The sequence below is a fragment of the Pagrus major genome, chromosome 14 (assembly GCF_040436345.1).
Source record: "Pagrus major chromosome 14, Pma_NU_1.0".
Lineage (NCBI taxonomy): Eukaryota > Metazoa > Chordata > Actinopteri > Spariformes > Sparidae > Pagrus > Pagrus major.
Genome location: NC_133228.1, coordinates 6,449,364 through 6,476,713, shown reverse-complemented (window position 1 = coordinate 6,476,713; position 27,350 = coordinate 6,449,364). Strand labels below are relative to the sequence as shown.

General features: G+C 40.9%; 1 protein-coding gene across 2 annotated transcripts; it reads left to right on the top strand.

Annotated features, from left to right (window-relative positions):
• nap1l1 (nucleosome assembly protein 1-like 1) lies at window positions 1-26,358 on the top strand. 2 transcript variants are annotated; one of them, XM_073480373.1, is made up of 15 exons: window positions 1-99; window positions 6,401-6,439; window positions 7,591-7,679; window positions 10,406-10,508; window positions 13,772-13,913; window positions 16,189-16,269; window positions 16,717-16,845; window positions 17,016-17,087; window positions 17,180-17,319; window positions 17,796-17,941; window positions 18,044-18,063; window positions 19,087-19,209; window positions 19,553-19,585; window positions 19,706-19,756; window positions 24,468-26,358. In XM_073480373.1, the coding sequence occupies exons 2-15, from the start codon at window positions 6,423-6,425 to the stop codon at window positions 24,504-24,506; spliced, it is 1,185 nt and encodes a 394-aa protein (XP_073336474.1). In that variant the 5' UTR covers window positions 1-99; window positions 6,401-6,422; the 3' UTR covers window positions 24,507-26,358. The 2 variants fall into 2 exon arrangements, with proteins under 2 accessions (XP_073336474.1, XP_073336473.1); XM_073480372.1 differs by having other exon boundaries at window positions 2-99; window positions 16,189-16,281.
• Window positions 26,359-27,350: the final 992 nt, after the last annotated feature.

The window sequence follows — 27,350 nt, the reverse complement described above, 5'->3', positions numbered from 1 at the left end:
CCCCTTTTACCGCCATCGGAGCGGAGTCTCTTTCTTCCCCGGGACCTCTTCACTGCGCAGAGCCGCTTCACCAGTCCAGCCTCCGGTCAGAGAGCGAAGGTAAGGGACGGGACCTGGAAATGGCTCCGGCGCCAACGCCCCAAACTTGTGCGTCGTGTCAGAAGTTAAATTGCAGTCCTGCTGCTTGAATTTAACAGCGGCAGAGGAGGACTAGTCCTCTTTGCTAATGCTAGTGTAGTCAGACAGCGGCAGCAGCCATTGAGACTGGCTCCACCATGATGTGTGTTAACGTTACACGCGTTTAAAAAAAATAATAAAACAGCGGTTATTATGCACGGCCGCTTGCCCTGGATTGTTTTGACAATCGTTGCATTGGTACAAACGACGAAACGTCGGCTAATTCCCGTAATTGTCGGCGTTTGTCGACATTTGTTGACACGTGTCTTGTAACGTTATCTTGTATTTTTGGACTTGACCTTAATTTTTGGAGGATGTTACTCAGGGTGGGGAACTGTGGATGTAAGTCTGGACCTTTAGGGATACAACACACGGCGGATGTTTCAACTAGGTAGCCGGTGATATCAGCGTTACATGGCGAAAGCCTGCTAAAACATGGTCCCGGAGCCTTGGCACCACTTCCTAACTGGCCCATATTTTCTAGCTACGGCACCGTGTCTGTCGAAGCTGTTCCTCCCACTTGCTCAGCCCAAGCGGTGCGCATCAAGCTAGCAGCACATAAGCTAGCTCAACTAGCCAGGCAGTGCATTGACAAGACCGGGCAGGCCGGCTAAAGTTAGCCTGTTTACTAGCCAGGGGCTTGTTTGTGGAGGAAGCGGGCGGACATTTGTTACATGACGTTGGACGGTAAACGTTTCAACAGGTTGCCCGGCTCGCTTGGTCCACATGAAGTTAAAATGTGGCTTCAGAGTGAGCAGGCGTGCACCCACCCGGGGCTTTTTGTCAGTCATTGATGGGTCGCTGGACTCGAGCATGCAACACGTGGTCTCTGGGCAGGATTAGTAGAAAAAGCCTGTCCCAGAAAAGAAAAGGTCTGTGTTTGATCAGTCTGCTCAACCAGTGCTACCATTATAGTTGATACCCAGATCTGAGAATATATGAATTGTCTAGTGGCTATTTTTGTATTTGTTGACTTTTTGTGACAGGGCCGAGATGATAAGAAGGATAGAGTCCAAACTGAATATGACCTGTTAAATGTATCAGATGTCTCATATCATGAATCATCACATGGATGAATCAGATGTGGATGTTTCTCTCATGAGTTTCAGATTTCATTGTTGAAATGATGTTATATTTCACGAAAATGTGCAAGCATGTGTAGGTATTCCAGGACCTTCTGCAGCGACACACAACATAAATGTACTCATAACTCCTTCCAGGCATCATCTGCATTGATTTAAAGTGCTGGATCCTTGTCTCCCTGTAGAGCAGTTTGTCCACATTACATGGCACTGCAACTATTTTTGTCCATTAAAAAGCAAGTATTGACCCCAAGTCAAAACACCCTGTCATCACATTTTGCACAGACGGTATATTTGAAAAATGTCCGCCTGCTGCTAAGAGCTTTCTACAGTACTTTCCCATCAATAATTTGGCATAATAGAGAATACAAGAAGGCTGGGGTAGATGGTGTCATCTTACCTTAGATATTGCAGTGTGATATGTGCTTACATTTTTCTTTCATGGTTGTTGATTTGTTCATGCAGACCGTTGTTGACTAAAAAGTGACAGCTCTCCAAATTAAGAAATGACAGGATGCAGCTCTCATTTTGAGAAATGGGACATGATTAAAGGCACAAATCAGAGTCAACACAGACAGCTCTCTTCATCGGTTATCCCCTTATGAAGGAAGAAACAATTTGATCTGCAACGTGACTTTGTTCAGAACTCACTGAACTGTCACATCAGCTCCGTAGTTGACTAATCTTGCAGTATTAGCCGAATGTAGGCCAGCTAATATATATAGAGAGATTGTGATGATATGATGGCTTTGCTGAAAGGATATCCATCCTGCTCATTTAAACACAACTTATTTTTTAGGATTTTAAGACTTCTTCTTGGTTTTGTTTTTAAATCTGAAAATGGTTTCATCTCGATGGTTCATTTCAGATTATCGTGGACCCCAGAGGTTTTAAGTTTTGGGCCTTTGGACCCAGAACCGTTAACCGTGTCACTGTCTAATAAAGGACTTTACTCCTGGGATGATGAGTGAATGCAATTAATGACTAGACAGGATGGTAAGCTAGCAGGGAGGTGGCAGTCAAAGACTAGGATTAGAACCTTTGCCCCAGTCTGTACTCTATTGAAATGACATTCACATTTGCTGCAGGTGATTTTTGACAGACCATGATGGTGCCAGACTTGCGCTCTACATGAATGTGTGATTCTGCATTGGAACTGGGCAGTACGGTAGCAACGGAATAATATTTGCCACATCTGATATGTAACAGAGGTATACAAATTACAATTAATGCCAATTTTGCTGATTAATCATCTGTCAGGAAGTGATGAAAATGTCCTGCGTAATTCCCCCTGTGTCTTGGGTGATGTCTTCAAATATCTTGTTTGTCCAAACTAGGGATGTCGGTTACTATTGAAAAGCTGACAACTATTAACCGGCTAATTAGTAAGGAGAAAAAAAAGAAGCAAAATGACGTGAAATACAAGCGTCGCTTTCCATTTAATCAGGCGCCAATTGACTGAGCGATATGGCATTAAAATAACCAATAATTTTAGGCTATATCACGATGCACAATATATGAAATATCCTCAAAAGCACTTCATAAATACTAGGACAACAAAGGCAACAAAATCAATTATTACAATATTTTTTATATAATACCTCTCAATATTGTAGGGATAACTATTGGTACTTTCACAAAATTTTAAGTGAGATTTTTGATAATCATCAGTAATGTAGCAGTTATATATCCCTTTGCTGTAATGCTGCCTTTTAAAACCAAAATCTCAGACGATATCTGGTCTCATATCCCGATAACGATACAGATATATTGGCCAGCCCTAATATAAAGCAGAATAATAAGGCAAACGGTAACTTGAGAAATTACACTTCCGACTAGTGGATGTTTTTATAATTTGGTAGCAGGGAATATGTATATTCGGTAGAATGCTCAGGTACTGGATGTCCCATTGGGACAAATGACCCTCTGTCAGAGTGCCTCTTGGTCTTCTTCATGGTTGAGGTTGTTGTCCTACTTGTTCTCATTCCAGTTGTTGACACTATCTTTGCCAACTGTACTGTGGCTGGGCCAGTTTGGAGGGAGTGACAGAGTTGTCTGCCTCCTGAGGGAGCATGAGACAGGTGGGGCAGAAACAAATAAACTACACATAAGACAGAGCATACTGTTAGGAGGCCTGTGCATAACCTGTTAACGTACCTAGGAGCTTCCTTGTTTAATATTGACCATTAATGACCTGTTGGCTGTCGATAGTGAGTCCAACCAAACACAAATCACCTTTAGTAACTTCAGCTCTATTCTGGTCCGACACAAACATCAAATGAACTGCATGTATTTCTCTGTTGCAATTTTAAAAGCAAAAATCTCCCCTGTCTATAAACCAGCAGCACAAGGCTTTGGTCTAGAGTTACAGCCACCTTAGCGATTGTGTGTTTTGACACCTTTGTCACTGCAGGTCATGATCTATTGCCTCACTGTCTTATGGCCACCGATCTGCCCCTCACAAAAGAATGCAATGGTAATCCATCTCTCTAAGGGGAAGAAGGCTCTGGGAGGGGTGAGGGGTGGGTGAGTCATAGCCAGGGTTGATCCCGTCTGGACCGAGAAGGGGACTACTTTTATAAATATGTGGGCCAACTTAACCAAATCCAGGGGCTTAATAAAATGCACTTTGTACACAGAAAAGGAAGATTGTCATGATTAAAATCTCAACTAAATCTATACTTCACTTACACTGCTCTGTATTTGGTAATTGATATGAGGATGGACAAATAAGTCTGTGTTCATCTGATGCGGTCCTGTTGTTGCTACTAATGCTGCCCAAAACTTTACTTTTTTGTGGTCTCACAGGGCTATTCTTAAAGAATGGGGGGGGAAAAAAATGTTGCTGAACCATCATTTTCTACAGTACCAACCATTTAATAAAAAAAAAAAAATGGGGACAATATTTGGTGATACTTTTTTCATTAACCCCCCAAATTCTAGGGAGCTGCATGGGAGGCTTAGTCTGGCTGCATTATTGGGAGGCTTGGTCTACACTTCTTTTGTAGCAACAGACAGTTAGGTGTGTTCAGCGTACATTAAAAGATATGTTTCTGTATCGCTGATATGACGATATATTAACAGCACAGTTTCACAATTTCAGTGAGATTCTTTCTCAGCTGCTAGTTGTTGTAGGTTTTTATTATTTTTTTAAGGAAAGAGCTTGGCTTTGATCTTTCACTGAATGCAGGCTGTCAGTGAGGTGTTGACTGCTGCATAGGGCTCCTTTTTTATATGCATTTTTTATGCATTTCCTCTTTGATGGCGTTGGTGCACACGCAGCAGTGTTTTGCAAGAGTAGGATTTCTTGTAGCGCCTGTTATTTTGATTTTATTTGTATGAAAATAGTTGGCATGATTTTTAAAGTCAAGAGTTAAAGCCTTTATGTAAAATCTTGGTTACGTAATATAAATTGGGTATAGCATTTGTTCTGTTCTACTAAATCTCTGAGTGCAGAAGTGGAGTGGGGTGAGGACTACATATAAATGTGAAACATTTAAATTTTTTTCGGAATCGGCAGGCTACCAAAGTCAAGTTCAGCTTTGAATGTCTGAGATTTGTGTGACCCCAAAGCATGAAAACATTTGGTTTAGGGAATGGAACTTAATCTGTACTGAATATGCAGTGAACAGCATTTTTATTAAATGTCTCTTGTGTCGGCAAGATTCACACAGGTGCAAGTGTTCTTTCATTCATGAAGTTACCTACAGGTCCTGGTCAAGTATGTTTTGTACTGATTTGAGTCCTTTTTAATATTTATCTGATAATGAATCGGATCCAATACTTTTCTTTACCTAAATATTGATTAAATAGGTATCTGGCACGGTGAAAAAACAAGCTATAAGCTACTTGATCCAAATAATGGAGGTCCTGGATCACAGATCTTATTTTTTAATTATTCAAAGGAATGAAAGTTTAGAAGACGCATCACTCTGTTGGACTTGAAGGAACTGAAATAAACACTCAGTCCTCTATGATTTTACAGCGGTGTTACAATTGAAGCATCTTCCCTCACAAACCATCTGTGATGAAGACAGACACCGGCTTGTAGACGGCACACAAACCTGTCAACAGCCAAGTTTAATTTTGGCCATCAAGTTACTCATGGAATTCACATTAATTAGCGACAGCTGATGTGACCTGCCGCCAGCGCATTTGTCATTTTAACTGGAGGAAGCATCAGTCATCTCTGGCTAAAAATGAAGCTGTTACCTGAATGTTTTGTACACTGAGCTTTGATGATGATAAATGGCACCGGAGCTTAGTGGATCGGTGTATTTTGCCAACCCAGGTGTCAGAACAGAGTCACTCACAGTTACTGTGACCAAATTCTTCACACTAATTTTCACTCTTATACAGCATAAGTGTCACAGTGTAGAGCCTGGCGGTTGTGAAGGAGAGCATCGCTGCAGCAGGCTGAGGTGAACAAACATAGTAGTGTTGTCAGTTTTCTTCTATAAGAAATTAAGAGAATTAAAAACAAATGAATTTCAAAGTTTTAATCAAGTTTTTAATTCTCAAATTTTCATTAAAGGTTGTATGGATAACATTTTTATGTAGACAAATCATTGAAAAAAAAACATGTACAGAGCTTGTAGAAAGAAGAATAAAATACAGAATAAATGTATCTTTTCCTTACATTGTGATTGAGAATTAATCATTTGAAAATGTTGCCAGATCCAAAATGATTGGTTGTTTATCCATATGTAAGAATTCTGACAGCTGTGTCAAGGTTTGTGAGCCGATTGTATAAAGCAGTTGGTATCATGTAGTATCTGTGTTTCATCAGTGAGTCTTGGTAGTTGCCGTTATGTGGAAAAAAATGTAAAAATGTCTGCATTCTACTCGGGGAAAGAACCACTGTGATGTAACAAGATAAAGAAAATCTTTATAACTCTTGAAATGCATCAAAGAAAAACTTGTACTTGTAATAGCTCCTCTTCCTCAGAAAACTGTCTTTCATTATGTGTTGCTAAGTTTAACATCACCCCTGTAGTACTCTAAGCATCTTAAATTAGCATCAGGAGTTATTCGCAAATGCTGTTTGACCCAGATCCGGTGACAGTCAAATGTTTAGTCAACACTAATTAGTTTGTGTGGTCCAGTATTTCTAAACTAATTACTTTCTCTTCTCTCCTCAGCATCACTTGAGACTCAGCTAAGATGGCAGACATCGACAAGTAAGTACATCTTTTTATCAATAACACTTGGCCTCTCTGCTGCCTCCTCCTCTCCTCTGTTGGTCTACTACTCATGGTGCCTGAGATGGGCAGCAGGGAGATAACCTGCTGTGACTTCACTAATTTGGGCGTGGTTATATATGCAGCATGATGAACCCTATAGAGGGAAGTGCAGCAGACTTTCCCTCGATGAGCCCTGATGGAAGCAGTTGTTTACAAAGGCTGGGGCTGTTTGGGGTGCCACACCTGGGCTCAGGTTGCATCATCAGTTTGACGCACTAAACGCACGTATACAAAACATGTTACAACTTTGTTATTGAACTGTCCTTTGGCTGCTGATGCACAAATGTCCCTGTTTGCGGGACTAATAAAGGAATTTCTGATTCTGACAACGTTTGAGTGACGTTTCTAAACATTGCTCCAACATCAGTAATGCTGTCACACAACAGAGACGAATGTGGTCTTCCTCACATACATACTCCTCCACTGTTGACCATTGATTTTCACCATGCTGCAGAATGGCAGGAGGGTGATAGGCTTTGCTGGTGAAGCTGTGTTGGGTTTGGTATTGAGCTCTCCTGCACTGCATCTTAAAGGAGGGTTTCAGGTTTCAGTGCTTGGAAAAGCATCATGGGTAAAGAGAGCCTCCAGTTTTGATTACTGCTAGAGATTTTTAGAGCTTTACTGGATTCTATGGTTTAAAAGGCTGTGAATTGTATATTGTACAGGCAGGGAATATGATTGGACAAAATCACCTACTTCACTCAATTACTGCTGAATGTGCCAGTGAGCAAGACATGTTAGTATGGCTGCAGCTGACGCTGGATTTCAAAGTCGAGGCTTCACTGATCATTCTTCATGTTTTGCAATTTGAAGCTTCAGGCAGTTAGTGAGTTTTTCTAAGATAGTTTAAGACTAAACTAGTTTCCCCACTTAATTGTTCAATTTGACCAATTGGTTATGTTTTTGGAATTATAAGAATTTAATGTTTGGTTGCCCACCTGGCAGCGAGTCCAGAGTTGCTGGCAGCTTCGCCCTAAACATGCCAGAAGCAGTTTGGTGGTCAGTGTTAATTCTGTGCAAACAATCTGAAGTGTTGTGTTTTGGCTGACCTTCCCTTCTGCTCCCCCCCTCCGTGTCTCCCTGAGCAGCAAAGACCAGGCTGAGATGGACCCGGCAGATATGGAGGACGTGGAAGAAGTGGAAGAAGAGGAGACGGGAGAAGATGAAAACAGCAAAGGTAGGGCTCTCTGCAAAAATTCTTTGGTACAAACTTTTGACAGTGTAATTTCTAGCGTTTTAATAGTTGTAAATGGTTTGTGTCTTAAAATGTATTTAACACATGGTAAAAAATGTGTGTGAATTTCTGCAGAAGAGAATGCATAGAATACAAGGTTTTTACTCATTCAGGTGTATAAAAATGTCATCTTAGCAGCAGATTAACGGTTTGAACTCTGTGTGCCTCTGAATGGCATTTAAACTGAGCAGAGTTATTTGCATGACATGATGTTGAATTGTAGTCATGAGCTGGGAGGCATAATCAGTTTTATTTTGGGATCTTGATGCTGTTTATGCATCCTTTGATGCTCAATAAATGATTCAGACAGATTTTTTTCTTTCATATTAGCCTACTCACGGCTCACTGTGTTTGGATATAGATGGCTGTTTGGCCTAGTCTATTTATAGCAAGTTTGAATAGTCTTTTTAAAAGCCAGACTTGAAATAAGGCTCAGTCTGACTGCCTACGACTGATCTGTCATAGCGACCAACATTACTGTGCTAACTCTCGCTAAGAAACCTGACATATCATGCATTAAGGCTGCCGTGAGTCACCAGTAACAAACTCGGAGGGACCCACAAATCAGAGCCCAACTCGTATGATTTGTGGAAGTGAGTTGTTTAAAAACAAAGGGTGAAACTATGCCTGCTGCCACCCACTAGTGCAAATTATACAGCAACCTCCATTCTCAAGTTTATTCACCGTTGCAGATGGTGTTTCTCCCTTTTAGAAAATAGGGATGCATAAATGCTCAACTTACAAATGCATAGATGCCTGTATAGACCTTGGCAGCAACACTGGCAGGGTTATCCTCAAACAAAGTGTTTGTCCCCTGCTAAACTAGATGGTGGGACTGCAGTGTCAGACCTTTAATGTACAGTGACTTAACTTTGACAATGTTCTTGTACGCCATGAATTTTGCAATACTGTCTCAGGTGTGTTAGCATATTAAAAATAATGTGCTTTACTGTGGCTGTGACAACAGTTATTTGGCTAAACAATGGCGTCTTCGGTAGCACAAACATGTGGAGGATCAACCAAGCACCCGAATTTCTCAATTGTCTGCAAGAACCAGCACAAATGTTTTCATTGACGGTCCTACAGTGATCATTGGCATCCATAGATGTGTTTCAAACTGGCGTACAAAGCCAAACTGAGTGAATACACACAACACATTACTTTACAGTTCACTATGGCTTCAGTCGTTGTCTGATCGCCAGCTTATGTGATTGGCAACTGCAACGTGGCGTCGAGCTGCGTTTCTCCAAAAGTTGACTCCATCTCAACTTTTTGGCACGCACCGCCGCAGCCAAAACAGACTACCCTCATTGAAATGAATGGGGAAAATCTGCGTTTTCACCACAACGCCGGATCCAATGTGAATCCACTCACCGCGCTATGACACGCCTAACCCTACGTCAGTTGCTTTACTGAGGGCAAGCCACGTAACAGGCAGAATGATCCCATTAACTTCATTAACAGCTACAGTTAGTGCCTGAACTGATGGAAGAAAACAGACTTAATACACCTTGTGATACGAATGTCATCAAAGATGAACTTTACACTGCACTACTGGAGGGCACAATGTGCAGTCGTATTCTGTTGCTTATTGTAGGGCTCCACAGAGTTGCAACAAATTCAAAGTATGTTGATGAGCCTACACGTACACCCTCTTGATGATAATATTTATGCCATACGTACCCTCATGCATTGGCAGGTGAGGAAAGTATAATTGCTGTATTTTGAGAGTAATTGTGATTCTAAAATTTAGAAAGTGCATGGTGGTCAGCAGGGACAATGTCTTATGAAAATGGGGGTAAAGACAAAGAGAGGCACTCATTACCACCTCAAAAAGGCAACTGGTCCTGTGATAGCTCATCTCACTGATGTATCCACAAGAAGCATTTTGTATTAAGGCACTCTCCTAACAGCTTGTGTTGTGTGAATTCAGACAAGCATAGGTGTATTTATTTGACTGGATGCTGCGCCTTGGACAGCTGCTCTATGCTAGCTGGTAACACATTACAAGCAAAATGGCCAGGATGTGCCAACAGAGAAAAGTGACTTCCAATCTCTTTAATCTTCTCACCTGCCAGCAGTGATCTGACTGAGCTTTGATAGGTGCAAGCAATGTGTCGGACACTCGGATTGTACCATCTGTCACCTGTCTGGTTTCACAAAGGCAGAGCACCCTTTATTGCTGACTGCTACCTCTTGTATCTATGCAGTGCTGGCAGATTATTAATCTGACTTCATTCACTGTTTAGCTTGTTTACTTCAAATCACACAACAGGAAAATATGCTGAAAACAAACCTTTTGAATGTAATAGACAGATGACTAAATGCTCTGGGCAGGAAGCTGCTCTCATACTCTACCCAACCCTGCTCACACACTCGGTGAAAACACATAATGCTTAGGTTTGCAGTATGCCTCAGGATGGCTCTGATCCTGCAGGGAACATCAAGTCATTACTGACTAGAACAAATAAATATGGTCTACATTTGCAGTGATTCCTGTCCAAAACATGATTTTGCTTATTTGAGCAAAGCATTAATCTAATCAAATCTCCCACGTCTGATCATTTCTCATCAAAATACAAGTGAAAGCATCTTTTCATGCTCCTGGATTGATTAGACTGCCTTCATGTAGCACTTTTGACTGTATATATGTGTGTTTGATTCCTCAGCCCGTCAGCTGACTGTGCAGATGATGCAGAATCCACAGATCCTGGCTGCGCTGCAGGAGAGGCTTGATGGTCTGAATGGCTCACCGTCAGGCTACATGGAGAGGTGAGACATGGTCTATTTTTTTGGTGATAACTTAATCTTTGAGCACATTTATACAGCTTGCCCCCTTCTAAAGATCTTCTGCAGCATCTATAAGGACTCTAAAGCAGCAAAGATGCTTGCAGTAGCAGTTCGCTCCCTAATTGCATCTGATATTAAACTTTTTGGCAAAAGGCTGGTAAACACTTCTTTGTTTTATTGGTCAAAATAACAGTATTTTCCATCATAACATTCCCATCTGCCATTTTTGTATAAAAATTAAATACAGGGAGATAATAGATTTATGTTTTAATCAGTAACTTGCAGAGTAGATGTTTTTTAACCACACTGTTGAGTCCCGTTGCTGTGGGCCATCAGTCGTAGGTTGTAATAATTTACACTCACTTGGATGGTAGGTGGATGTTTTGCTTCTACAATTGCATACTTACATGCTAATTAGTTTCCTAAGCGGTGGCTGTGCCTTGTTGAGCAGCAATGCTGTTATGCAAATCAAGTTCAAGCAAAGTTTATTCATATTTAGCAGCAATATATTTTAGTAAAAGATAAAACCACTGAATCTAGAGGTGAGATTTCAACTTTCAAACTGCTACTGAGTGGCTCAGCCCATACTGAGTCTACAGTGAGGTTTCGTGATGCTACTGCTGAGCTGCTCGCATGAGAATGATGTCAAGTCTCAGCCCACGTTAGGTCAATTACTAACCATCTCAGTAGCAGAGAAATTGGCGCAGCTTCACAGGCTTTACTTTGTGTAGAGCTGCGTAACAGGCAGCCAGTCTGCAGACTGTTTAATATACAGCCATTGTTTGTGTTTAGTGTAGTTGATGGAAAGAAAAGATGTCTGCATAGTTGACCTTAGAGCTTACTCCTGTTTGGTTGCCGATCTGTGTTGGATGTCCAGAGAACAGCCTGGTTGACTCCCTGGTAGAACGAGATCAGCAGTTCCTGAGGCGGTTGAACTTACTGTTCTGGAGCACGAAGTACATCCTCTGCTAGGCCTTCTTAACAATGGAGTCTGTTGGTTACCCACTAGGTCCTGTGGATCCCAGAAACCTCGAGGTGTCAACAGCAGACACAGTTGCTGAGTGTGTGTGTGAGTGGATAGCAGTGTTGGGGACTCATGAAGTCCAATGTCATCTCCACAGTTTTGAGTGTGTTCAGCTGCAGATTGTTCTGATTGCACCAGTTCAACCTCCTGTCTGTATGCAGACTCATCACCATCCCAGATTAGGCTGCGTTGTCTGCAAACTTCAAGAGTTAAAAAGATGGGTTGTTTGTGTAGAGCGAGAAGAGCAATTAATGCATACAACAAAATGAGGACGGTGTGCAAAATTAACTTCTGAACATTCACTAGCCATTTGTCCAGTTGACAAACTTCACTAAGCAGTCAATAGATGTTGTTGTTTTGGCTGGTGAGTGAAATCTAGGCATTTATTTTAAAAAGACACAGATTTAGCCTATTCCTCTTGTAAAAATATTTACTTGAGTGAGTGAATACTTTGGCAATCAGTTATTTTGTGTTCCAATTGTACTTTGGATCAGCATGTTTTGTCTGTGTCAAAAAGTCCCGATTACACCCACTGTGTTTCAAAGTTTTAATACTTGGCATAAAAAAGTCCCAAGAGGGGGTGAGTGCCTTTTTAATAGGCATCGTTAGTTTATCCTACTCATGGATGAACGGGATGCACCAGATGGATGACTAAAATGCTAAACTAACTGAAGAACAGAGGTACAGTCAGTGCTGGTCGCCTCTGAGATGCTGTGTGAATGTAGACGTTTGTCTTGGCCAGGGGGCTGTGCCACCCACTGCTCCTCTCCTCAGCAGAACCATCAGCAAACAGCTCTTTGATCAACTTGTCAAGTATTTGGCAGTCACCAACAAACTCACCAGTTACAACATCCCAGCACTTGAGACCAAACATGTATTCTCATGCCAGGGTAACGCAGGCAGTTTAATTTAGCACACTGCAGAGAAACTACAGCTCACAAAGCCTGGTGACCACTATCACGTCAAAATGACTGCTCAGGAATAAGTAGATTGATGTTGAAGGCTTCACCCCCAGCAGGGCTGCCTGAGGCCTCAGGGAAATTGGATTTCATCAATTTGTGTAAAAGTAATGGTAGTTGAAACCTTTGTAGCACTGTGGCTGATTTTAGAAGTGTTTTACATATCAGTGTTTTCTGTTTGCAATTTTTTACTTAATCTGCCAGCGTGCCCTGTGTAGTATTGATAACGGAGATGTATGCAGTTTCAGATACAGGTATAGTCTATAAAGGGCTGGGTTAAATTTCTAGAATCAGCTAAAGTAATCATATGTTTGCTTATAAAAAAAACAAACATATATTATAACATATAATTTTATAAGAAAAAAGAGAAAACAGTTCAGTTCCTTAAGTTCAGTTTAAAACTAAGTTTCATAAACAACTCTCACAACATCTATTGAACCGTAAAGTGTTAGATATACTATATACAAGTATTATGTAACTGGCATGAGGCCAACCTACCTTCTGGTCACAGGCTGCAGTGATGCATTACAAGACAGAGCTGAGATATAAAACCTGTCATCCTGCTGTGGTCCAGGACCGATGAGGTTGTTTGAGGTCATAGCTGTTGTTTGAGTCAGGGCTCTTGTCTATACAGAAGTTAACACTCTGACATGTTCCTCAGTATTTAAAAGAGAATTTAAAAATAAAACCCAGAACCTACACTGCATCATCCACACCAGGAACCAGGCTTTGAATTCCTCAAGCATAAACAAACAAATCTGTGTACAATAAGACGTAATTTCTTCACTTTGCTGTTAAATGGAAGTCAACCCTGACTTATTGGACATCCTCTGGGTAGAGTGCTGCTCCGTCATGTGTTGGTCTGCTCTAAAGCTCTCAGCAGATTAACTTATAAGGCGGGGTCCCCTTTGATACCATTTGCTCCCCATTAAGCACATTTTGTCCTGAGTGTTTTAAATGTAGAAGACTGGGAGCAAAGGAAGGACTCCATCACAAAATGATTATCAATCTAAAGATGGATATATTAAAGGTTTACCACAAACCCAACTAGACTTGCAATCCAATTGTTTTCACTGTTTACTTTGACTGTGTTACGATGTATAGTTTAGTCATGTTACTGTACTATATTTGGAAAACTGGCCAGTCTTAACTATATAGAGTGAAAAGGCAGGGTGAAAATAAAATGAAGAATCTGACCTTGATACCAGTATTTTTCCAGGATTGTACTCACATCTTCTCTGTTCATGTCTGTCATTCCACAGTTTACCAAAGGTTGTAAAGAGACGTGTAAACGCCCTCAAGAACCTGCAGGTCAAATGTGCCCACATTGAGGCAAAGTTCTACGAAGAAGTACACGAACTGGAGAGAAAGTACGCAGCCCTCTACCAGCCGCTCTTCGACAAAGTACGTCATTTACACCTTTTCCTTATTGTGACTTAGAAGTACTCGTACTCCTTTTTCAGCTATAATGGTTATTATTGTTGTTATTGTTATTATTGTTGTTGTTGTTGAAGCATATTTCCATATTTGGTAAGGCTAAAATAATACTACTTACTAATCTAAAAAGAGTTTAACTCTGGGTTTCCTCAAAGCATAAACTGAAATATTAGCATTACAATTCAGTTTCCATTGAAGTCATGAACCTTTATGATTGTTGATCGTTAAGAGTAACTGGATAAGAAAACGTGGAGCAGTTGATGCACGCATTGTCAGTTAGAAAACGTACGGTTGATGCATTCTCCCTCAGCATCTGTTGCCTTAAGCAGGCTGCCGTGTTTATGCTGATCAGTGTTGATGTACATCCAGTGAAAACAACCCCACACACACACACACACACACACACACACACACACACACACACACACACACACACACACACACACACACACACACACACACACACACACACACACACACACACACACACACGTCTTCCATCTTTGATCTTTGTGGCAACCTCAGGAATTGGAAGCAGCGCGGGTTCCACTGATCCATTTTAGAGCTCAGATATAAAATGGATCTTTCCAGTCGTCAATGTAAAGTAGATGGCTGTAAACACAAATATCACTTTGTAGCTTTAGCATTTTACTATTGTTTACACTTGAATTTAGGGCTGTAGCTTTGCCTATAAAATGCCAGGAAATGTAGAGAACTGCTCCTTACAATTTATCTAAAGCCCTTGTGACATCTACACACTGCTTCCTAGTTCTAAGTCCTGGTCATCGAGGAGAAAAGGTGGAACGAGACGATGTTTTTGCTTAAAGAGGTCTAATTATGCAAATTTTCAGATCCATACTTTTACTTTTCTCATATGGTGCATTGCTGCAGCATCCCTTTTCACACTGTGTCCTGAATGCTCCGTTTTAGCTACAGAGTGAGACATCTCACGTCTGTTCAATCTTTGGCGAGAGCTGCACATGCACCTTACTTAACAGGCAGGATGAAGCTAATCAGAGGCAGAGTAGGGCGGGTCATGTCGAACAAGGTAGTGTGATCTAAAATAACGCTGCTACAGTAGTAGCAACTGTATTACTACTGACTGACTGGAGTGTATATCTTTTTATAATAAGTATATACAAATATGTATTAATATAACGCCGGTTACATAGTGGCACACATAAGTTACGGAAGTAAAGGCTCGACTCTAAACCAGGTGTTTCAGGCAGTGTAGGAGCAGTGTTTTCTGTGGGAGAGAGTAACTCCCTTTGGTGTGGACTTTCGGCTTTTTCACTTTGCAGACCTTTGACATGCACAAAAATGCCACATAACACAATAAAGGAAAGGCACAAACCCAAAAAGCATAATATGACCTCTTTAAAACCAAGCAGGATAATCATTTATTTTTTTAGTGATTGCCTGAAATTTTGCTGATTAACTAATCGATGAATTAAGAAATTGTTTCAGCTCAGTTGGAATTAAGTGTCTCCATGGTTTTTAAAACTGAGACTTGTTGATGTGTTTTATCTTGCCCCACGGTGAAAAGTGATTTTGTAGTTGAAGATAAATGGGGATGAAATGACGCCTCTGATCACATTTTAACTTTGATTATTGTCTAAATGTGAAATCATAGCATTTTACATAGATTTCATAGATATTTCACCTTTTTTCCCCACAAATCTTATAAAAACTTATCGTTGAGATCAACTCTGTTTAAGTGTCTGAACCCCGGGGGCCATTAAATGAACAAAAACCAACATGACATCCCAAATTAATACACAGTTGCCTAAAGAGTTCTGTCAAACCTGACACTTTCTGTAGTTGCACTGGAATGGCACTATGGGTAAAAATCAGATTGTTCTACCACTTTCAGATGCATGACTCAGCACTACTGACAGTGTTCATTATGGAAGACTGCATGATCAAAACATGGCAGTTCTTGTGATTTTTTTCAAAGCGTTGTTGACTCTGCTCCCTTGAATTTTGATATACATGTTGTTAAGAGTGGTCTTACCTGTGTGGACCATTTCATAGACAGTCACCCGCTTGTTTCTCAGGTCACTAATGCAGCAGCGTTAAAGGCTTGTTTTCATGTAAACAAGCTGAGCAGCCAGTTTTCCAATAACAGCCTATGTCCTCACTTGTCTCTTAAAGATCTCGCACTTGTTTTTCACAAAAACCATGTAGCGTGAGACCACTGGTCCAAACTTGAACTTGTTTTTATTTCTCTTGTTGTTTACAGAGAAGTGAAATAGTGAAAGCAGCATATGAGCCCACAGATGAGGAATGTGAATGGAAAGCAGATGAGGAGGAAGAGCTGACAGTAAGTAAGCAGGTACAGGTGACGTATACACCTGCATGCTTCCCCTCTAACTGAACACTTGTGTTCTACCATTTTTTTGTCTTCTAGTTTCAAATTTCATGCATGCAGCTTATAGTCTCATCCAGAACAGAATAAGCTCTACCTCTCAAAATGGCAACACTGCATGCAGCCAATAAGAACAAGGACTTTTCATCACTGATTTCGGATGTCTGTATTGCAACAGAGCAGTTGAAATCAGTGTGATTTATTGCAGCTGGGTTTTTTGGTAGCATTGCATGGAGCTAGCTCCCTCGCTGCATTTTTTTTCTTCATCTAGTCCCTAATGCTGAGTGCTGTCTTTGTGGGTGTAGGTGGTGAAGAGCTCTTTGTTTAATATGCTATGATATGTGACAATAAAAATGGTTGAGCAAGCATTATTTTGAAGAGAAAATGTCTCCCTTGAACCAGGATGAGATGAAGGAGAAGGCCAAGTTAGAGGAAGAGAAGAAGGACGAGGAGAAGGAAGACCCCAAAGGCATCCCCGAGTTCTGGTTAACGGTTTTCAAAAACGTGGACCTGCTCAGCGACATGCTGCAGGTAGATTCATCCAGACAGCTGCTGGGGAGAAAATGGGTCACAGACAGTAATTGCTGCCAGCAATGAAAAATCAGGGTTTGCCTCCACCTGCTGGCCAAGTTGTGTAGATGGGCCTCCAGTGTGGATTATAACAATCCGCTATGTTCCTAAATGCTTTCTCTCCTCCTCAGGAACATGATGAACCCATCCTTAAACATTTACAAGATATTAAAGTAAAATTCTCAGATCCAGGACAGCCCATGGTGAGTGAGCATGACTCATATTAAATAGCTGAAGCCAGTCTGTTGACTTTGAACTGCCTGTAACTGTCATGATGTCGTTTGGTCGTCCCCAGAGCTTCACGTTAGAGTTCCACTTTGAGGCCAACGACTTCTTCACAAACACAGTGTTGACAAAAACCTACAAGATGAGGTCAGAGCCCGACGAGAACGACCCCTTCTCCTTCGATGGACCAGAGATCATGTGCTGTACAGGGTGAGTTCAGCACCTGGTGTTATTTTGTCGCCTTGTTGGAAATTTAGTTGTCCAAGTCATAAATATGTTTTGTTCTCCTTTTTAACTTGTTATTCAGTCTTGACATTTGTATCATTTTCATACTAACTGCCATTTCAGTGGTCTTAATTCATATCAAGTGAGACATTTAAGTATTTTCGTTGTTAATTTGGCGTGTAACCATCAAAGTAATTCTGTTTTTATAATGTCTTACTCATTTTCGACTCATGGATTATTCCTTTAATGAAACCTCCCCTCAACAACCATGGTAACCATTTCCCACCATGTCTCCATTATCTCTCTGGCTATTTTCTCTGAATCATTTCTAAGTGGATTTCAGCGACCTCACCAGCTAGATTCCTAAAATAAGCCCAAGATGTCATTTAGACTTGACATATAAAATGTTTGGATACTGACCTTGCTTTCTCCTGCTGCCTCCTCCTCGTGTTTCACCACAGTTGCACGATTGACTGGACAAAGGGCAAGAACGTCACGTTGAAAACAATCAAGAAGAAACAGAAGCACAAGGGCCGCGGCACAGTGAGGACGGTCACCAAAACAGTCCCCAATGACTCCTTCTTCAACTTCTTCACCCCCCCAGAAGGTAAGGATGACGGGGCAGGAGTATTAAACCTGTACCACTTTTGTGCCGGTCATAAATGTGTGTGTGATTGAACTAACTTGAATGCTCTCCACTTGTTTACAGTTCCAGAGAATGGAGAATTGGTAAGTCTTGTACTTCTTCACTTCATTTCAAAGTTGTATCCCCTGGTTAATCATCAAATGGCTTTTTCCCTAATTGCCAGACATCATTGCCAACCTTCAGCTTCAATATGTCATTGTTTAGTTTTCTCTCTCAAAAGCTTTGGCTATGAAATTCGTCGCAGACTGTAATCATTTAATTATAATGTGCCCCTTTTGAGCGAGTTAATTGAGTGTGATTCTGTATAGTTTTGTTATTGACAAAAAAGATCAAAATACCAAACCAACAAGAAATGTATCCTACTAACCAATACTCTGTGTGTATCTAAGTCTGATCTAAAAACATATCGGTGAGTCTAATTACAAGGGATGCAAATTTAAACCAATTTCTTTTATCGATAGTTGTTTGTCTTAACAACCGATTAGCGGTTAATCATTAACATGATTGATCTACTGCATGTTAGATGCAAAATCAGAGTAGGCTACATTATGAGTTAAAAGAACAAAGTCAACACCAGGTTACTTGAAAGATAACAAAATAAAAAATATAAAGAAAAAATTACTTCTCATACCAGAATTCTGTATTTTATCTGTATGGTCTCATCCAATCCAGTACAGCTAGGGTTGGGGTCAGTATCAGATGTGTTCCTGATATCCAGGTTCTTTCAAATTCATTAATGGATTTGTTGAAGCAAAGCTTTCAACGCCTTCAAGCAACAACAACAAACGGCATTAATGAATGAATATTTTAGAAGCAAAACTAATATTCAAAGAGACCTCACTCTAGTAATCAAGTTTTGCCAGTTAAAGTATATATTTGGCCTTTAGCTAGATGACTGCATGTTTTCTGTGTTGCTCTTTGCTGTTAAATAATGGAGAAGATTCATAAGTGATTAGCCACTTCATAAAATCTGTGTGTAGATAAATTAGAATCATGTCAAATGAAACATCGTATTGTTACCTAACCCTGAGTACAATCCTACCTAACCTAGTGCTGTGTTAAGCAACAATTAAATGACACAAACTGATTGGCCCGTCTGTGTTCAGGATGAAGACTCGGAGGCGGTCCTGGCTGCAGACTTTGAAATTGGCCACTTCATCCGTGAGCGTATCGTACCTCGGGCTGTGCTCTACTTCACAGGAGAGGCCATCGAGGACGACGATGACGATGTGAGTGCTGGCTTTTAAATTCAAGTTTGGCAGACTCTTAAGTTTTGTTGTAAACTCTGCCATACTGGAATGAACACATGTCACCATTATAGATGGTTCATTGTGTTCTGCTTTGTCAAAGGAACAGCAAGGTACAAAAAAAAGCAGTGTTATACGGTGTAAGGAATGTTCTAGTAATGGATTTCACTATATAAACATTTGGCTGAAGACTAAAATTATCTACTGTTCTAAAGAAGGATTCCTTGGCAGTTGGATATTAAATTTATTTTGGGTGGGAAAAAATGAGAAGCTTGAATCTAATCACACATTTAGCTGAGCTAATCCTCATGTTTGTGTTCCACAGTACGATGAAGAGGGAGAGGAGGCGGATGATGAGGTGAGACTATTTAAGACCTTGATTAAAAATGACTGACAACAAGAAACAAGGGTTGAGTGTTGTGATAGATACTGCTGAGGAAGCCCAGTAGTCTGAAGTTTCTTTGTGCTGTGTGTTCAGGAAGGAGAGGAGGAGGCTGATGAGGAGAACGACCCCGACTATGATCCCAAGGTGAGCTCATCCTTCCCAACACACACACACACACAGCCCCTCCCCCTCTTAAGATCTCTGGTGTCCTGAGAAAGACCTGACTCAGCTGTTCTCAACTTTGTTGGCTCAGGATGCTCTTTCCAAAAGTAAAATGGCTCTGACTGGAGGCCTCTGATAGCAGCAGTGATTTCTCAGAGCCTCCACAGTTCATGAGTGAATTTTTCAAATGTTTTCCCATTGGGGTTCCTGAGCTGCAGGTAGGGAACAGCTGTCCTAAATTGTCAGATTTCAACATACAGAATACATACTGTCAAATGCATCTCATTTTACACCAGCTTTTGGTTTGCTTCAGCTTTTTTTGTTGTCGTGATCTTGATTTGGCTTCCAGACAAAAACAAAACTCTCCCAGTAGATTTATCCTCTTTTCACCATTGTCCTGACCAGATCCTGAACCTGCATTTTCAGAATGATTTTTCACCAGTCAGTTAAGACTGACTCTGGGCTGGGCGATATGGACCAAAGATCATATGTCTGTATCATTAGGCTGAATGGCGATATATATCTTATATCTCTGTATTTTTTACACAGTGGGTTAAATGTTCAGATGTAAGTCAAAGCCATAACTGAGACGCCACTTTGATTAAACAGACTGTGCAGGGACAGGGCTTTCTTCCCTGTTTGAAAATAAACTGCTGCAAAACGGTTAAATACAAATTGTATTTGAAAGAATAGCAGGGCTGGATGTTAACTTTTATTGCACATAGCACTGGTGCTACAGCGATGGAAGGTTTGGCAGGACAGGACACAAAATGGTAGCATTGGTATAGTAGTATCAAGTAGGTCTGTTGTAGTTGTAGACAATTCAAATTCTGTTTTGGAAAAGATTAGTCACTTTCATAGACCTTTTAAAATAAATACAGTTCTGAAAAAAAAATGCGGACATTGTTTTAAATATCTATAATCATTATTGAATATGCACATAGCATGGAGAGAGAGTGCTGTATTAAACATGTCCCCCTGTATGAACTGTCTTACCGTCACTGCGCTGCAGTTTTGTAAACACGTGTCACCTGCATCCAGTCACTGTCTCACTGTCACACAATAGAATACTACTACTACTGAGTAGAATTTGCCGTGTTCTGATTCATCCTACACACAAACAAGCAGCTTTGTCTCGTATCCACATGTTTTCAAACGAGATAATCTTTAAAGTCAATATACCGCCCAGCCCGAGTCTGACTCTTGCATGTTGTTACTAAAACCTTAACTTTAAGCAACACAGATTCATAAAGATGAGGACACCAGTGAAGTGTTGCCTACAAACAACATTCATTTTAATCATTGATATTGATATTTTGGCCTTACTTAAAAGCATTATTTGTGTAGAAAACGTTGGCCTGATAAATATCTAATAAAACATAGTTGGTTTGAATTAAAGCGCACAGGCAATTAAGTGCAAACCTGCAGAAGTTTATTGTAATTCCACTGAGACAAATAACGGGTCCTCTCCTGTAGGCTGTTTATTCACTGAGATTTTCTGCTACACTGCCTTCCTGACGGAGGTAATGTACCTGAAAAACTGAATATACAGAGTGTACAAAAGAGAAGCTGTGCAAACTCAAAGGTTTGCAAGCAACAATAAGACAAATGAAAACCCTTTCAGTACATTATGTATCAGGAGATTTCCATCAGTGTGTTGCTAGGCTGGTGTCTACCGCTTATGAAGTTGCACAGTTTGTGTAAATCATGAGATTTTCTCAGTGCACGTACACTGGTCTGGTTTGGGGCTTTTGTTAAGTGTCACTTGAGTCATCTGGCCTGAGTTCAGGCACAGCTTGTAACTTTGACCCGACACGATACAAACAAGCATGACCTTTGCTTCTTTGCTAAACAAAAACGTCTTTGACATTCTGTATTCTGCTAGTTTTGCTTTTTTTGTTTTTCTCCTATTCATTAATGTTTCTTCATCTCCGGTCACTTTGGCATCTTTTGTCAGCTACTCTTTAAATTTTTCCTCACTAGGTTTAAGTGGTGACAGTAGAAAAATAACCCTATCCTGGTAGGTACAGCTTGTGAATTGTCAGCTTACTACCATCACACCCCCACCCGTCACCTTCGCCCTCTCCAGTTTGTTTTTTGCTTTTCTTTTCCTCCTGTTTTTCCATCATCCATCCATCCATCCATCCATCTCTCTGCACCCTACACATGAGCACCCTCCTCCTCCTGCCGCCGTGCTGCACCCTCCTGAGTTACTAACCCACTGGTTTGTTGTTGGTTTTATCAAGATTAACCCATAGTGAGTTCTGCATTTGCACCTGTATTATTTCTGTATGTTGAAGCTAGTCCAGCCCTCCCTTTTTCTTTTTTCTCCACCATGTTGAATTTGTCCCGTCCACAAACGCAGCCTAGTTTTGAGTTTATCAAGATGATTATTTGTCTGCCATAAATCCTGTGCTTTGTTTATGAATGTTTGTTTTTAATACCCATTTAAACATCATCGGTCCATTCGTCCATGGTTTTTATCCTCCTTCCTGTTCACATTAGTTCTCTTCAGCTGCCTTCTCTCTATAGATGCACTTTAAATGCTGGGATAATGGCCTTGGAGGGCTGTTTGTGTTTGAAATAAGTCCTAACCAATAGTTGGCAAATTACCCAAATAAAAGAAATGCCAACAAAGTGTTTTATCTCCCTGAGGGTGCCATCATTGTCAGTAGTAACAGCCTGTTTTCTGTTGTTTTCATTAGAAACTCGATTGCTTGCAGCAGATTAAAAAAAAAAAACCACAGGGAAAAAAACTGTCCAGACATGAAGTCTTTCAACAGACACTACATCATGCTCTATAATGGAAGCAGAGCTGTTACTTTTGGCATTTTGGTGATAAAACGGCAGTGTTTAAAACCTTGTGTCGCACAGAGTACTATTTTTGGACTCAAAACTATCAGGAGTTCAGCTGCGGCCAAATGTATTGCACAATGGCTAAAATGACCTTACAGTGCAGTCGGTGTGGCATGAGGCCACCGAGAGCAGCCTGAACAGCTGCAGTGTGCCATCACCTCTACAAGTGTCTAATGTGTGTTGGAAGGACGCCCTAACCCAACTATGATGGGGTCTTAATAATCTTTCTGTGCACTTCTCATCCCTTATTTACTCGAGTTTTGCCTTTGTTGTTGGCAGCTAATTGACGGGAGCAAAATGTCGAGAGGTTGTGTTTGAAGTGTTTATGTGCATTATACTGCAGCAGCAGCATCAAAATAAGCACCTTTTGGCAGTTGATCAGCTATTTTAATCCCATTTAATTATTTTTATCCCAGCATTAAGTCTTCTATAAATGAACTTAAAGCAATACCAACACATTTTAATCATTAGCCAGTGGAGATTATGGAGCTTAGTGTGTTCTCAGGCTCGTATTTGTTGGTTTAATGTTCCTTTCATCTAGTTTGCACAGCTTTGTTTTTGACCAACACTTTGGCCTGACTGTCAGCTGATTGAGCTTATCACTGATATTGATGTGCAGTACAACGTCTCAGACGGGAACAAAAATTGCAATATTACAACAAAATGTTGTCCCCATTTACATAGTTTGTCCACATGAGAGCTTATATAATGGGATTTTTATACTCTGATATATCAGTGTTGGTATTGGTTTCAAAAGTCACACTTTTTGTAGATCCCTAAGCCTGTCTGTGCACTAAAGTGATAAAGCCACCTTAGAAAGCCAACACTCTGAGGTCACACAAATATTGGTCTGTCAACATAACAAGTAAAATCACTAGCTCCTCTTCATGGACAGAGGTCCTGTCACGTCTGAATGAATGTCATGACTGGCTAAAGTATTATTTGACATTTTGGAAATGTGCTTATTCAGATTGTTGCTGAGTTGCATAAGATCGATGGCACTCGTGTCTGTACATTAAATATGAAGCTGGAGCCAACAGCCAGTTAGCATAGCTTTGCATAAAGACTGGAAACAGGGGAAACACACGAGGTACAACTTGTAAAGAGCTTTCAAAATGGTTGTAGCTGATTTTGTTACCTCGCTCTTTCCAGTCTTGATGCTAAGCTAATTGTCTAATGTGTCCAGCTTCATATTCAATAGATGCAGAAGAGAGTGAGTTATTTAACTCTCAGCTTTAAAGCAAATGTATTTCCAAAATGTAAAACTATTCACCATTCATGAATACACATTATAAACTGCAGGTACCTGATATGCCTCCAGTGTGTTTAATCAATATGATGTCACTGTTTGAATCCAACCCAGGTCATCTTCTCAGATCATCCCCCCCTTCTACATCCCAGTCTTTTCTGTTCAATACTTTGACAAAGTATTTCAAAAAACACCTACAGAATCTTTGTACCACACTGTTGGGGTCATAGCCATGGATCACTTCAGACTGTGATGATCCAAACTCTGTTTGTAATCACTGCATTCATGAGGATGCTACCATGATGACAAATCATAGTTGTCTTTGTCTGATCTGAATGTGTCTGTCCCCCTGCATTCATATCTGTCAATTCTGTTTGTGTTCAAAGTAGTCAGGAGACGATCTACGCTTCAGATGTTTCAGCGTTTCAAGCAGCTTGTTAAATGTCTTTAGGTCTTGAAATGGCTTTGCTGTGTGTGTGATGTGATTTATTTTATTTTTTTTTTTGGTATGTCTGGTGTGTGTATGTGTGTTTTGGAATGGTCTTGGTCTTAACAACCCGTCCACCCCACCCCTGTGATTTCTTACAGAAGGATGCAGCCCCCCCAGCTGAGTGCAAGCAGCAGTGAAGCCTGGCCCGGCTGCCTTGAGGATCAACTGCACTGTAACGGCTTCTCAAATTAAACAACAAAAAAAAAAGTTCAAAAAAATAGTTACTTACGCCTTATAATGTTTTGTATTTTTCTTGGTAGAGAATTTGAAGAAAAAAAAAAAGTTTCAAGATTTTTGTTACAAAAACTCATGGTAATATACTGGGAGCTGTGTGGCTCAATATACATAGTATTTTACTAGACCTGTTTTTTCCTTCTCTTCCTCCTTCTCTGTACAATAGATAGAATACAGGAAAAAAAAAAAAATCTCCCTGGAAAAGCATGAACTTGTTTCTTCACTGCTAAAACTAGTTTGGGTTCTTGTGAAGTCTTTTGTTGTATTTGCTCTTAGACAACAGCTGTGGTTTAGACTGCATCGCGGCGACGTCAATTTATAATCCCCACCCCCTCCTGTTTCCCTCCGCATCCTCCTACCAAAGTTCCTGGTTGGTCAGTTCTGGTTGTCCCAGGTGAAATTTTTTTTTTAACTCTTAGTGGGGCCTTTAGCACTTGTACAAGCACTGTAGCATTTCCAGCTCTAGTCAGGGAGGACAGATGTGTGACCTGCAGCCGGGTGGCTACTCCAGTTTATCTAATCTTGCTGAGCATGGGATCCGGAGTTGGTGTTTTTGGCCACTTCCTGCACCACTTGTGCTCAACTACTTTCCACTCTTGATACATTCCAGTAAGCAGACTGGCTGGCACCGTCGGTGCCCCTCTCTCCCAGGGAGTCAACTTGTCTTTAACTGGACGGACTCACCTAATTTGAACAAAAGTGAAGTATTTTTTCGACCTCTTTGTCATGTAATCTGTCGCTCCCAGAGTTTGATACAGCCTGGTTGAGTCTCTTAAACATTCCAGAGGATCCTTATGATGTGGAAGTTTGGCATGATGGCCAGTTCGGGGCCCCCCCCAGCCCCAATAATCCAGTGCTTCAGGCTCCTCATAGGCTCGCAGTGGCGTGGCTGTCGTCTTTTCTGTAGCACTTTGTATTGTGTGTGGTGTACCAGTGGCGTCCTGTCATCGGTTAGCTGTCTGAGTATTCCCTGTGAGCAGCACTTTGTTAGACGCCCCCCATAGCCTTAACCGGCACAGGGGCTGGTGCTGTCTCCGCCCTGTGGAGAGTTGTGCTATCTAGTTCTGAAGTGCATTAACTTTCTTACTGGGGAGGCACACTTGGCCTGTTCAGAGAGGCTTTGTATGAACAGAGTTGGGCAGATGTAGCGCAGTGAAAGACAAGGAAAGGCCAAACCAGGTGTTGAAGTGTCTGTTAACATGTCAGCTTCACCAAAACGCCCCTTTTTCTCATCACTTTGACATTTACCTCTTGTGTCGTCAATTTGTGACTAGTCAGGTGACTCACATGGACCTCAGCCCAGACTCTGAGGTCTCTGTTCATTTTAATCACTGTGAAAGAAAGAGGGGAAGTGTGATAAGGCCTTTGTGTAGGCCAATGACCCACCTCCCTCCCTACCCCAAACTCCTTCCTTTGTTACCCAGAAGGCCACAGAGAAGCATGTCAGAGCAATACTTAAAGCCAGGAGGGGGACCGAGAAGAAACCGTAGCCTGCCTCCCTCCCTGTCCGTTCTTAATGCCTTTTTAGTCGTGAAAACAGCCAAGTGTTGGTTGTGTTGGGCAGCATCGTGTCCACTGTGGAGAGCCAGGGTACTTCTCATTCTGCAGGGAGTATTCAGATCATGTAAAAGGACGTGAAAGGTTTCTGTAGGGTCCTTCTGAGCAGCTGTTGTCAAGGCAAAATGCTATGCTACAAAAATACTAATGTACTCAATAACTGTACGTGTATGTTCATGAATAAATTGGTTAAACATGTCCAATATGGTTGACTCGTTTTGTTTTTTGGTCATTAAGTGTCACCTACTGGCACTTCATTGCATTTATAAACATCTTCATCACCTGATGATTCACACAAATGAAACCTGGCTGCTATAAGCTGCTGATCCTCGGACCAGAACTTTGGAGGAATAACGTTCAGGCCAACTGTACACCAGTAGAGGGTGCCATTGCTGTGAGATTGTACAGTATTGACACGTCCTGACCTCCATGGGCAATATGGTTTGTAATGAAATAAAGAGTGACCACATCAAATACCACACTGAAGCCAAGAGAGCCATTAGACTTGATCCCAGAGAGGCCAGTGTAGGTGAAACAAATTAAAAATAGAGCTGCTTCAAAACAGTTGCATTGCAGACAGTAATAGTAAGATTATATTAAAGCCAAGTGTGGAGACACTTAATTGGGTTACCTGATAAAGGTTCACACACATTAACTGTGGTCGTACAAACCAGGCTGTCCATATATACAGGAGGTCACCAAAATAAAAGTAGACACTGTAGTAGAATCTGAAACACCTGCTCCAGCGGTGGATAAAAGTATTCTGATCCTTTCTTTAGGTAAAGATGTAAAATGCTCCATTACATGTAGCAGTTCTAAATGAATACAGCAATATTTACATCAAAATGTAGTAAAGTGTCCCTCTTTCAATGTTTTTTAAAGCTGTGTTAAAAGATTTGAGAACTACAGATAAACGTCGGCAGCATTTTGTAGGTGGTTTATTTATAACTATATGATGTTAGGTGTTTTAATCTAAAATGATCCATAATGTTTTGAATGTTAAATCAATGCCTGTAAAGTAACAATTTACAGCTCTAAGATAAATGTGGTCCTGTAAAAACTACATTTCCCTCCACAGCATTAACTCCTCCATCATAGGTCATCATCAACTCGGTGTGGATATGAACTGTGAGAAGTGATTTAGAACATGACTGAAATAAACGAGCACTGTTTTGACACTTCAGGATTAA